The sequence below is a fragment of the Pan troglodytes genome, chromosome 2, assembly GCF_028858775.2.
Source record: "Pan troglodytes isolate AG18354 chromosome 2, NHGRI_mPanTro3-v2.0_pri, whole genome shotgun sequence".
NCBI classification, from domain to species: domain Eukaryota; kingdom Metazoa; phylum Chordata; class Mammalia; order Primates; family Hominidae; genus Pan; species Pan troglodytes.
This window is the reverse complement of record NC_086015.1, coordinates 68,401,114-68,415,374: the sequence shown is the minus strand read 5'-3', so window position 1 is coordinate 68,415,374 and position 14,261 is coordinate 68,401,114. Positions and strand designations below refer to the sequence as shown.

Here is a 14,261-nt window from a genome sequence, read left to right as displayed (position 1 = left end):
CCCCTCCCTCCGGGCAAATCGGAATCCCAGCACCAAAGCTCCAGCGTCCAGCCACTTGGAGCTCTAGCGGGGACTTTAGGGCCGTCTTTTGGGGTGTCCTCTGCTGCCCCCTTTCCGGGAGCACCAGCCCGGTCTAGGGCGGGCGCCCGATGCTCGCTTCTTGCGGACTCCAGGGAACTGAAGGGTCTTGCTTTTGTTTCTTAGAAACCCGTGACCAAGGTGTCTGGGGGAGACAAAGCCCCAGCCGGGGCCATTTCGTGGTGGTGTGGTGCCCACGCCGGAGGCAACCTGCCTGGGTCCGCGCACCCTTCCCCAAGCAGGCGGGAGACCACCCCTGGGAAACTGGCAGAGCCCCGCCCCGTGTCCCCCATACAGAAGAGGAGCAGTTGGCTCAAATTACAGGAGGTGGGGTGGGAGGGGCAGGCCATCCTGCCAGGGACACGAGTGGGGCTGTGGAGGGAGACCCCGTGGTGGAGACATGCGTGTGTTGTCTTTTTGTTTTGAAGTTGACCGGACTGGGGCGGATAGAGCGAGGCCAGCCATGTAACGCCTGTGGTGACCAGTGCCCTGGGTTCGCCTTGCATAAATGGAGGTAGGAAGCCGTAAATGCACAACACTACAGCAAGATAAAATATGCAATATGTAATATACATACATATATATATATATATATTCCCCCCCGCCTTAAATCTCACTTGTAAGTCACATGGAAAGAATGCAAAGGCTGTTTCTTTAAGAGCGGAGCTACATCTGCTACAAATATTGGAGGTGGAAGTGGTGGCCAGACACTGGGAGATGCAGGAGAGCCGGGCTCAAGGCTGCGATTCACTGATGTGAGAACTGTGGATCCCTAGCACGGGCACTATGTGTCTAGGTAACTCACTCCAAAACAATTCACCCTGGGCAAGGCAGTGTTGCCAAGTGCCATAGTGCTGTATGTGTAGGATTCCCTGGACTAGCTGGTGTTTTCCAATTGTGTTTTTAATTCAGCGCCTGTAACTCTGGGTCCCAACCACAAATCCATTGCTGCCCGCCTGGGCCGTGTCAACCCTCTTCGGTGGCCAGATGTTTCTTATTAAATGTGCCTTGAGTGTTGACTTCCAGGCAGCCCCAGCTTGGATTGGAATGATTACGTTTGGGAGACAAGGGAGCTGGGTGCCCTCCCAATGCATCTGGCTGCTGGGGCTCTGGTTGGGAAAAGTTGGGGTGCAGGCTTACAAGCTGCCAGTTTGCTGGTTTCAAGCAAAAGGTGAATCCTCCCTGGCGTCTTCATAAAAAGGAAAAACTGGTGACAGGAGAAAATTGTGCAATATCATAACACATTCTCTCTTGGATTAGCGCATCTTTCTCCCTTTCTCCACCACTCAAGCTGCTTATGAAGAGGGCTTTTTCTGGATGCTAGGCAGAAAAGCCTGCTTTGATTCCACACCCCGCCCCCCGCCCCCCACCCCCACCGCATTAGTGCATCTCTACTTTTCCCCATTTGTAATGTGTGCTGGGCACCCAGTTATAAGAAAACTCCCAACCAGCTCCTTCAGAAATTAAATGCTTTTGTTCCTGCTTCAGATGGGTCTGGCAGCCTCTTTGCCTTTGTTTCAGGGCACTGAGCGCAACCCTTATGGCTCCCGAGCATTTAATAACTTCTGTGTCAGAGTCAAGGCAGGCGACCTTATAAATATGTAATTGGCAGACATAGACATTCATCAGTGGTACCGATGTGGTAGCCCAAATAGGTGTGCTGTAGCCCAGCCCCTTGTTTGTCCCAAATATGAACATGGGTGAAAAAATGAGAATAGGTGTAGAAGCCTTATTTTGTAAACCAAATCCAGCATGACAAAACTACTGAGTGCTTCCTTTTTGATGCATCTTGTGCTCTAGTGGGGGTGGGAGAGGCAGAGTAATGAACAGCAGAGAAAGTGATTTCCAACTTTCCTTTCCTCCCCTACTGTGCAGCCCTTGGGTCAACTTCTGAACAGGGGCTTTGTGGGGCAGTGGCGCAGGGTGGGTGTGTAGCCTGACTTCTCTCCTTCACTGTGTGATCCCTGATCACCTGTCTGTCACTACTCTCCCTAGTTCCCAGTTTCCCTACTGTTAAGTGGGCATAATAATGGCATTTAATGCAGAGCATGATTGTAGAGATTAAATGAGATCTTGAAAAACACATGCTTTGTCCAGTCCCAGGCATATCATAAATATTTGCTAATTTTGTTAATGATTTTTAGCATCCCCTCAACCACTGCTCAGGAGGAGACATAACTAGTGTATCTGGGGATCCTAGGGGTCTAGGGCCACTCTAGACCTTCATGATCACAGCCTTTTGAAGAATTTTAAGCTGTTTTAATCTAGCTGATTTTGCAAAGGGAAAACAAGTGTTTTATTTTCAGCCCATTATGGAACAATTCTTTTGGAAAGAGACCATTTCAACAGGCTTTACAGATTTTCATGCTGAAGCAATTGCCCTACCCCAGCAGAAAGACCACTTTGGCTCCATGAATAGGGTTTTTATGGCACTTCCAGCCATTGCTGGGAAGGCAGCAGCTGCTTGCTCTTATCCCCTCCTTTTCCCCATGGGCATACTTTTGGGTGACCTTTCGGAGAAGAGAGATAACTATTTCTGGGTTACACAGTACGGTGTTCTTTTTGGCAGTTTGAAACCCACTTTACACCCCTCTCACTGGGGCAAGCATGAGCCCCTGGGGAAGAGAGTTGGGCCTGGGTAGGAAGAAAAGGCAGGCCTGACACAGAGGCCGAATGCTGCCTTTCGTCTGACCCAGGGAGAACGGAACTGTTCTCACCCCAAATACCAAGGAACCCTAAGATGATCACTTGTTGCCCTTGTTCACCACATCATCCCCTTCACTGGCCTCTCTGGTCCCCTTCCAGTACTTTGTCCACACAGCAGGCATCTCTTAAGGACAGGATAGAATTGTGTTACTGCCTCCCGGCATGACGGCACTAAAGTTCTAGGGAGGAAGTACGTTGTAAACAAACTTTGCTTCCCTCTGACGTGGTGGGGCTTTGAAGTCCAGACAGAGCAGGGCTGGCATTTGCAATGGCTTTAGCAAGCTGTGTGACCTTGAGCAAATGACTTAGGTTTCCTGAGTTCCATCTTCCTCACCTGTCAAATTGGCAGCTCTCTAATGAACAAATATTTGAGGGCTTGCTCTGCGTCAGGTGCTCTGGTGACACAGCAGAGAACAAAACAATATTCCTGCCCTTATTCCACTAATCACATTTTAGATAAAGTAGTCAGGAAAGGATTCTCTGAGAAGGTGACATCTGAGCAGAGACCTAAACGAAGCAAGGGAAGAGGATCGTGCTCGTTCGCACCTGGTGCAGGTACCAGCAACATCAACATCTCGTGGGAGATTGTTAGAAATGCAAAGTCTCTGGCCCTGCCCCAGACCTCCTCAATCCAAACCTGAGCTTGAATGAGAACCCTGGCTGCTGCTTTTACGCATTAAAGATTGAGAAGCACTGAGTTAAAACACCCAGCACTGTGTATGGCAAATTACTTTTCCTACGTCGAGTCTTCCTCCGTGTCAGGAAAGATGCCCATGGTCCTGTTGAAGTCTTGTATATTTTATGGGGATTTTCTTGAGTGATCATATACCCTTTACATTTTTGTTGTCACCCACACTTTTAGGTAGCAAATGTGGGGTTTTTTAGAATTTCTAAAAAGAACAAAAACAAAAAAACAAAAACCTCCAAGACACAGGTATTTATGGGTCTTAGAGTACAAAGGTCTCACAATTGTCAGCAGGACCTTTCTCCTCCACCTGATGTAAGGCAGCTGGGGAGCAAAGGTGGCCACTGCAGGGTGCTCCCCGCAGGTGACCTATCCTGGAAGAAACATCACTTCAGGGTGGCCTAGGGGAGACTCTGCAGGGCTGGGCTGCTGAGGAAATTTTCATTAAGGAAGATTAGGGAATCTTCATGAACTGCAGCCAGAACAAAATCATTAATAACTAAGCACTTAGCTTACCCTGCTACAAGATAGCTTTCTGAGTGGGGGTTAATTGGCCTTGCTTGTTTGCAACCAGTTTGAACAGGGAGAGAAAAATAGCCATTTTTACAGTGAAGATTTGCGTATCTACATACCAAGAACTGATGGATAATAATAGTAATAATTACAGTAATACCAAAACAGCATCACCAATAAGAACGAGTGCTTGCTTTGTCCGGGATCATGCTTCCGTGTTTTACATACATTTTAATGTAATCCTCACTAAACCCTATAAAATAGATGTGATTATTTTCCTGGTGAGAAAACTGAGGCTGAGGGTTGTTAAGTAACTTAACCCAAGGTCACCTGGCTAGGGAGAATGCTGCTGGGATTTGGCTCCAAACCAAATTTGGCTCATTTTCTTGTGATTCACTGCCTCTTGTTACTTGCTCTAAAGCAGTGCTCACAAACTGGAAGCCCTTGAGTCAAATCCAGCTTGCAGATAGGTTTTGTTTGATCCATGCAACATATTAAATAAGGAGGCTTTTTCTAACATAAACCCAGGTTTCCGGCTTCTGTTGAAAAATCCAAAGACCAGGTAACATTAGGGCTACTTTCCTGCATTTCCGACAGTATCTGGCAGGAGCTGAGTAGTTGCCCCTTAGATGGGCGTGACCTCAGTTCACCATCCTCTCCAGCAATCTAGTTGAGTTCAGGGAACTCTTCAAATATTTAGGTTACCTGTCAGGGACTGGAAGTGATTGAAGCTTGCAAATCCTGAATGAGCAATCTCATCTCCCCCAAAGAGAAAGTAAGCTTCTCTATCAGCTACCATTTTAAAGCTTGACAATGCCAGGAAAGTGTTTTACATCTTTTCTACCTTATCATTCATGACAGCCCTAGAAGGTAAGTGCAGTTATTTACATCCATTTTAACAGGTAAGGAAACTGAGTCTCAGAGGAGTTAAGTAATTTGCCTATGGTTACACAGCCAACTGCTTAATGGTATTTTGTCCCCATCTGACTTCAAAAGTCTGTGTTCTGGGCGGGGACTTCTGAAACTTGCATACAAATTACTGAGGGCTCTTGTTAAAAATTCAGATTCTGATTCTACAGATTTGAGGTGGGGCCTGAGATTTTACATTTCTACCAAGCTTTAAGATGATGCTGTGAAGCTGGTTGAGGGACCACACTTTGAATAGCAAAGCTCTAGACTGGTGTCAGTAAAATACAGCCTGCTGGCCCAATGTGACCCTTTTCCTGTTTTGTATGGCTCATGAGTTACATTTTTAGATGGTTGGGGAAAAAATCAAAAGAAGAATATAATATTTCACAACATATGAAAATTACATGAAATTCAGATTTTGGTACCCAGAAAAAAGTGTTATCTGAACAAAGTCATACTCATTTACTTATATCTTATCTGTGGCTCAGATATTTAGGTTACCTGTCAGGGACTGGAAGTGATTGGAGCTTGCAAATCCTGAATGAGCAGGTTTTCGTGCTGCAGTGGCAGACTTGAGTAGCTGCAGCCGAGATTGTATAGCCCAGAAAACCTAAAATATTTAGTATCTGGATCTTTACAGAAAATATTTGCTGACCCCTGGTCTGTATCACTACCTAGGGGAACATGTAAATAGCTTCTCTTAGTTTAGAATAAAGGGATCTGAGAATCTTTTGGAATCAGGGCTAGAGGAAACACCCCCTCCAACTTAGATGAGAATGGTGGTAAAATCAAAGGCAACCAAAGAGCTAGGGAACAGACCAAAGCATTTTCTAAAGGGCGTGTGGAGATGAGGCTTGCAAGACAAGATCAATGAACCTCCAGTGGATTCTAAGCCCCTTGTAATCCCTTTAACGTTTCAGCTTTGCCGATAAATGTAGATTCAACTTGAGCATTAAAAGATGGGCTTTCCTAACAAGCCTCCTGGAGTCCCACTTTCATGGGCAACTGACATGGAATGCCCAGTGCAGGGGTAGTGTTGTGAGATCGTTATAATTATGCAGAGCTGTTTGTCTCCAGACAACGGCTGCCTTTCCAGCCGGGATGCTTTGGCTGGGATGCAGTTGCTCCAGAGGCAGCACTCACTGGGCTAGCCAAGACTGCGACTTGAAAAGCCTCCCTCCTTAGTTGCCTGGGCGATTGTGTTGATTGATGACTGAGGCAGCAATTCGGGGTGATGCCGGCCTGGTTTCCTTTAATGGATTGTAATTTGGCTAAGAAATGGGTTCCCACTGATTATTTTGCTTGGAGAGGAAAAACACTCTGCCTCAGTCACTGACATGCCAAGAAATGGGAAAACAAGGAAAGGCGTTTTAGGGGGTGGGGGTGGGGGGAAGCATAGATTGAGTTATTCCTAACATCAAGGCAGGGAAAGATACTTAGCTGATAAGAAGGTTGCAGGTTGGCTCACTTTATGTCATTGGCATTTAATAATACCCCTGATAGAAGTTGAAATACCTTACAGGGTTTTTTTCTCTACAGGAAATATATCAGTTTATGCCAGTATATCTGTATTATTACCTGTTTTTGGAAATAGACATAACTATTTTAAAAGATATTAAAATATCTCACACATGTGCAGAAATTAAAAAATACATATCATAGAGGAGGAACCCCTTCTTTTTCATACCTTCTAGACCAGGAGTTGGCAAGCTGCAGCCTGTGGGACAAAATTAGCCTGCTACCTGTTTTGTATGGCCTGCTAGCTAAGAATGGTTTTCATATTTTTAAATCGTTGAAAAAAAAATCAAAAGAAGAGTAACATTTTTGTAGCATGTAAAAATGATACAAAATTTCAATTTCAGAGTCCATAAATAAAGTTTCATTGGAACACAGCCATGCCTGTTCATTTAGTAACATCTGAGGCTGCTTTTGCAGTAGCAGAGTAGTTGAGACAGCCCTTATGGCCTGCAAAACTGAAAGTATTTACTATCTGGCTCTATACAGAATCAGTTTGCTCACCCCTAAGCTAAAGATATATGTTGTTTATAGGCTGATATTATTTCCTTAGGTTCATTCAGATTATTTATTAATATTGCTTTAACAGAAAATACACATTCTACATATTGCCTTTTATAGCTTACTTTTTTCGTACTTAGAAATACTTTCTGGACATTTTTCCATGTCAGTATATAAAAGCCAAAAACATCTAATGTATTTATTAGTTTTCTGAATCCATTCTATGGATTATGATTGAGTCAAAATTTCTCCCTTCATGACCACGTTGTTTGTTTTCCATTGTTCCTAATTATATATCATATAATGATAGCTTTTCTCATGCTACAACATGCCTGTGTGTTTTTACCCAATTTTATGCTTCTGTGGTATAATTGGACTTACTAGGTGGGAGGAGGTTAACATTTAAAATTTTAAGCGCTCTTGCCAAATTGTCCTCTGAAAAGATGGTGCCAATTTGCACCCGTATTCTTTTAAAAATCTGAGTACATTTATGTGCTCTTTGGGCTGCAACTTTGAAACATCTCAACTTGTATAGCAACCTGGTAATTAATCCTCGTTTAATCACCCCAAGTGACAATTTGTGCTTGATGACTACTGAGAAAACACAGAGCATTGATGTCAGTCATCTTTTGTTCAAAATAAATTTTATTTGTTTTTAACCATGAAAGCGATACCCACATTCTGTTGAAAGGTTGTCATTCGTCCTAATGCCTCTGTAGTTTAAGGTTGTTGGGATGAGTGAGAGCCTAATAAATTTGTTATTTCGTGGTTTCTTGGTTCAAAAAACTCAAAGGTTATCCTTTAACCATGTGATTAATGAGTACCCCAGAGGGATTTCCCTATGGAGAGAGGAAGCATTCCCTAATGGGAATGAATTCCAGATCTTGAGCTTTTTGAGATCAAAGGGGTTGAACCTGCCTGTGTATGGGAGAGTCATGGGGAACGATCTCTGGGGGAAATGTATATTTCTAGCCAGTGTCACAGAAACTTCTATGAAGTTTGTAAGGGTTTAAATGAAAGGATTATAGCTGAGTGGTTGAAGGGACTGGCTTTGAAGACATTGTTGGAATTGTAGATTTGGCTTTGTCTCTTACTAGCTGAATGGCCTTGGGCAAATGACTTCATATTTTTGAGCCTTGATTTTTCTCATCAGAGAAATGGGGATACTACTGCTTGTCTCATGAGGTTGTGGTGAGGGAATGCATGTAATGTGTCTCCCACTGTTCATGGCCTGTAACCTGGGCTTGATATATGTTTGTGGTTTCAAGAGGGTTTAATAAAGACAGGGTGCATGAGGAGGAAGAATATCTGGGTTCAAGGGCCTGGAAATTGTAGGTTATATAATCTATAACAAGTTACTTCCCCACTGTATTAGTCAATTTTTATGCTGCTAATAAAGATGTACACCAGACTAGGCAATTAACAAAAGAAAGGTTTAATGGACTTATAGTTCTGTGTGACTGGGGAAGCCTCACAATCATGGCAGAAGGTGAAACTCATGTCTCACATGGTGGCAGACAAGAGAAGAGAGCTTGTGCAGGGAAACTTCCCTTTTTAAACCATCAGCTCTTGTGAGACTTATTCACCATTATGAGAACAGAGGTGGCTCATGCCTGTAATCCCAGCGCTTTGGGAGGCCGAGGCGAGTGGATCATGAGGCCAAGAGTTCGAGACCAGCCTGAGCAACATGGTGAAACCCCATCTCTACTAAAAATACAAAAATGAGCCAGGCATGGTGGCACGCACCTATAATCCCAGCTACTCAGAAGGCTGAGGCAGGAGAACCACTTGAACCTGGGAGGTAGAGGTTGCAGTGAGCTGAGATCATGCCATTGCACTACAGCCTGGGCAAGAGAGTGAGACTCCATCTCAAAAAATAATAATAATAATAATAAAGAGAACAGCACAGGAAAGACCTGCCACCATGATTCAATTACCTCCCAATGAGTCCCTTCCACAACACATGGGAATTCAAGATGACATTTGGGTGGGGACATAGCCAAACCATATCATTCCACCCTGGCCCCTCCCAAATCTCATGTCCTCACGTTTCAAATCCACTCATGCCTTCCCAACAGTTCCCCAAAGTCTTAATACTCATTTCAGCATTACCTCAAAAGTCCACAGTCCAAAGTCTCATCCAAGACAAGGCAAATCCCTTCTGCCTAAGAACCTGTAAAATCAAAAGCAGTTTAGTTACTTCCTAGATACAATGGGTGTACAGGCATTGGGTAAATACAGCCATTCCAAATGGGAGAAATTGGCCAAAACAAAGGGGCTATAGGCCCCATGCAAGTCCCAAATCCAGTGGGGCAGTAAAATTTTAAAGCTCTCAAATGACCTCTTTTGACTTTATGTCCCACATCCAGGTCATGCTGATGCAAGAGGTAGGCTCCCATGGCCTTGGACAACTCTGCCCCTATAGCTTTGCAGGGTATGGCCCCCTTCCTGGCTGCTTTCACAGACTAGTGTTGAGTGTCTGCATCTTTTCCAGGCACACAGTGCAAGCTATTGGTGGATCTACCATTCTGGGGTCTGGAGGAAGGTGGCCCTCTTTTCACATTTCCAATAGGCAGTGCCCCAGTAGGGACTTTGTGTGGGGGCTGCAACCCCACATTTTCTTTTTGCATTGCCCCAGCAGGGGTTCTCCATGAGAGCCCTGTCCCTGAAGCAAACTTCTGTCCTGGCATCCAGGTGTTTCCATTACATCCTCTGAAATCTAGGCAGAGGTTCCCAAACCTCAGGTCTTGACTTCTGTGCACCCGCAGGCTCAACACCATGTGAAGGCTGCCAAGGCTTGGGGCTTCTACCCTCTGAAGCCACAGTCCAGACTGTACCTTAGCCCCTTTCAGTCATGGCTGGAGCGGCTGGGACACAGGGCACCAAGTCCCTGGACTGCGCAGTATGAAACTGTGGGCCCAGCCCACAAAGCCATTTTTTCCTCCAAAACCTCTGGACCTGTAATGGGAGGGCCTGCGGCAAAGGTCTCTGACATGCCCTGGAGACATTTTCCCATTTGTCTTGGTGATTAACATTCAGCTCCTCATTACTTATGCAAATTTCTGCAGACAGCTTGAATTTCTCCTCAGAAAATGGGATTTTCTTTTTTAGTGCATTGTCAGGCTGCAAATTTTCCTTTAATGCTCTATTTCCCTTTAAAACTGAATGCCTTTAACAGCACCCAAGTCACCTCTTGAATGCTTTGCTACTTAGAAATTTCTTCTTCCAGATACCCTAAATCATCTCTCTGAAGTTCAAATTTCCACAGATCTCTAGGGCAGAGGCAAAATACCTCCAGTCTCTCTGCTAAAACTTAACAAGAGTCACCTTTGCTCCAGTTCCCAACAAGTTCCTCATTTCCATCTGAGACCACCTCAGCCTAGACCTTATTGTCCATATTGCTGTCAACATTTTGGGCAAAGCTGTTCAACAAGTCGCTAGGACATTTCAAACTTTCCCACATTTTCCTGTCTTCCTCCAAACGTTCCAACCTCTGCCTGTTACCCAGTTCCAAAGTTGCTTCCACATTTTCAGGTATCTTTTCAGCAGTGTCCCACTCTACTGGTACCAATTTACTGTATTAGTCCGTTTCCATGCTGCTGATATAGACATACCCAAGACTGGGCAATTTTTTTTTGTTTGTTTTTTGACTGAGTCTCACTCTATTGCCCAGGCTGGAGTGCAGTGGCGTGATCTCAGATCACTGCAGCCTCTGCCTCCTGGGTTCAAGTGATTCTTCTCCTCAGTCTCCTGAGTAGCTGGGATTGCAGATGTGTGCCACTATGTCTGGCTAATTTTTGTATTTTTAGTAGAGATGGGGTTTCACCATACTGGCCAGGCTGGTGTCAAACTCCTGACCTCAAGTGATCTGTCTGCCTTGGACTCCCAAAGTGCTGGCGTTACAGATGTGAGCCACTGCACTGGGACCAAGACTGGGCAAGTTACAAAAGAAAGAGGTTTAATGGACTTATAGTTCCACATGGCTGGGGAAGACTCACAATCATGGCAGAAGGTGAAAGGCACATCTCACATGGCAGCAGACAAGAGAAGAGAGCTTGTGCAGGGAAACTTCCCTTTTTAAACCATCAGATCTCATGAAACTTATTCATTGTCATCAGAACAGCTTCAGAAAGACCTGCCCCTACGATTCAATGATCTCTCACTAGATCCCTCCCACAACATGTGGGAATTCAAGATGAGATTTGGGTGGGAAGACAGCCAAACCATATCACCCACCATGAGTAAAAGCCTTTCATTTGGTGAACGGGAGTGATGATTCTTGTCTCATGGACTAAACTTAGAAGAAATAGAGTGGAGGGCCTCCTTGTGTAGAACTTTAGGTTCGAAAGGAATGAGACTTCTGATGGAATAGTAGATTCATATTGCACGTTACACACTCACTTTAGGTGAAATGGAGTTTGATAGAATTGGACCCTACAACCTCACAATCGTTTTGCCTAAGTGAATTATGCATATGATGTTTATAAAAACAGTTTGTAAACTGTAACAGAAAGGTAACTTTCAAACTCTGCCCCTGGGGTCAGTACATAAAAAAGGGCCTTTCTTAGACCCTGCGTCCCACCAACTGGACAATGGAGATTCATGTCTGTGATGAAAACCACACATCATCAAGGCAATACTTAATCAGTTTCCCTCTAGCCTGCTTAATAAGTATGAGTTTTTTTGACTCCCGTTGTGCCACATTAAACATTTCCATTTACATGGTCACAAGTCCCTAAGTAGAAGCTCCCTCTTCTGAAGCATGAGGAACATGGATATTTATATAAAATTTGAACCTGAGATCACACTCTGGAAACTCCTGAGATTAGATCTGGCCTGTAGGTGTATTTTGTTAGCATTGCACAGGCTTTAAATTTTAAATTAGTGGCCAACATTTAAGATATTGTGTAAAAAGTCAGATTTGGGCTTTCTCTGGAAAGATGACACTATCTGGCAAAACTAGTCTAATATTTCTTCTTTTCCTTTAAGATGAGACGTTTTCAACTTTTTCACAGTTTCCACCATTCCCTATTGTCTTACACCTGGCCTGCCTTGCTCATTTACATTACTCGTCGGCCACTGCAGACATCAGATTTTGTGACTACTGATTTGAAAGAAACCAGTGAGTGAGTGTACATGACTGGAAGGATGAAATGAATGGTGGGGTGGCATAAAGTCACTACCTGGCAGGGGCAGCTGTGCTAAGCAAGTCATCTCAGCAGCTAAGCCCTCCCTTTCTGGGAGATACAGTAAAGGAGGAGCAGACATTATTGAGGGCCTGCTGTGTGCTTGATTTCTTTCAGGAATCACTTCATTTCATACTCAAAACAGTTTCCTGAGGCGTGTCTTTTATCTTCCACTTTTTAAGTATGGGGACTCAGGGAGGTTAGGTAGCATGCATTCATTCACACTGGTAAATAAGTAATGGGATCAGGATTTGAAGTCAGGTCTTTGAGGCTCCAGATTACAAGCTCTTGAACCCAGAGTGTGTTGACCTCTGGCATTTGATTCTTCTGGTCTAAATATAAACCTGTACCTTGGGGAAAACAGTTTTATATTCTCTATGGCCTGGGGATGAGATCTGACTAGTGTCTAAAACAGAACAAAATGTCTGAAGATCCCTGGACTAGTTGGTTTATTTGGGGCAAGAGTCTTAAAAGGGAAACTCCTTCAGATTAGAAGTTGTGGGGTTGAGCTTACCAAGGTGTCTGAAATGTGCCACCTTGAGAAAAATGGAATCGAATGCAACGTGACTTCCAGTTCCATAGGAGGCCACTTGCAGTTTTCTAATCAGATCTGACTACATTAAATGAGGCTCCATTCAGCTTGTTAAAAACTTGGGTGTAATTTGGGCTGTCTGGGAGAGTTTGTGTGGGGGGAGGGCAGCTTTAAAAATGCCATTTGCATAATGTTTCTAGAGGAAAACTCTACAAAAGGGATCAGTCAAGGGAGGGAATGTACGGTACCTCCTTTCAGCAGCCAACTATACATCAACAAGCATAAAAATAAACAAGATGGTTGTTATCCAGCCTTTGGACCTAGGCTTTTGAATATATGTAGTGACCTTTGGTGTCACATTGAAAAAACAGACACAAGCACATTTGACTGTTGGAAGGCATTTAATGAGCACATTATTTGATTTTTGTGTTTGGTAAACTACTTGGTGATGCAGAAGCAGCTTTCGCAATTCTTAAAAACCGGCTCATTATATGTACCTATAACACCCAGAGTGGGTTCTCCTACTTTGAGTGCTGAGGAATTAGGCCTCCAGGGGACTTATTAAAAGAATGCAGGTGTTTGCTTTCTTCAACAACACTATGAAATTACCCTGATAATATAATTTCCTAAAGTCTTTTGTTCCACAATCAGGCACCCAGGGGTACTCCCTGTTATTTGCATCCTTGGTGACTCGGCCTTTGAAACTCCTCCAGCAACATATTGAGTTGTTTGGAAACACAATGACAACCTCCTCTCATCTTTATGAAGCCAAAAGTTCGGAGACAATAGATAATTGAGGAAAGTGTTCTTCATTTTTGGGTTTGGCATGTTTGTAGCCACAGAGAAGGACACATTACATATGTTTTCCTGGGTTCTGGGAGATGGAACTTTCTTTTTTTTTTGGTAAAATTTTGGTGTAACAGCTTTTTTTTTCCTGTAAGACTTCCATGTATTTTTAAATTGTTTTTGAGCTTTGAGTTGGTAGGAGCACCTGCTCCTTACAACCTTTGATTTGCAAACATTTATTCCTTGGTTTAACCCATCATCATTATGACCACCATCACTCAACTGACTTACCACAAACTGGGTAAATACTTATCTTTCTTTAATTATCTTGGTTTTTAATTAACCTTTCTTAAATGTATGCATAGCTTCCATTTTATTTCAATGTTTAATATTTGAAGTGTTTTGGGTCTTTATTTAGAAGTTTGTTTTTTTTCCCCCCAAAAAATTCAACTTTTCTTTTAGATTCAAGGGGTACATGTGCAGAGTTCTTACATGGTTATATTGCATGATGCTGAGGTTTGGGGTACAAATGATCCCATCATCCAGGTAGTGGGCATAGTATCCAATAGGTAGTTTTTCAGCCTTTGCCCTCCTTTTTCTTCTCTACCCTCTAGTAGTCCTCTGTATCTCCTTGATAAAAACATTTTTAAGGCAGGTGTATTTCTTATTCTAAAATAATTTTGATCAAATTGTTGGATGATAAATATGCAGTTTAGACAATTTGGAAAATGCAGCAAAGTCCAGCAATTTACGCAAAAAACAAGCACAACTTTATAAGCCAATCACCAGTACACTTAGCACTAGTCTGTGATTTCCTTCTAGTCTGTTTTTGTGGAGGCTAGAAGTCCAA

At 43.6% G+C, this 14,261-nt stretch overlaps 1 protein-coding gene across 2 annotated transcripts in view; it reads left to right on the top strand.

Annotated features, from left to right (window-relative positions):
* Positions 1–14,261, top strand: part of PRICKLE2 (prickle planar cell polarity protein 2) — a 351,644-nt gene that overhangs the window by 442 nt on the left and 336,941 nt on the right. For both annotated transcript variants that reach the window (XM_009445784.5, XM_009445783.4), the window contains exon 2: positions 507–592. In XM_009445784.5, the coding sequence (XP_009444059.1) occupies positions 507–592 (86 nt within the window). The remainder of the gene's footprint in view (positions 1–506; positions 593–14,261) is intronic.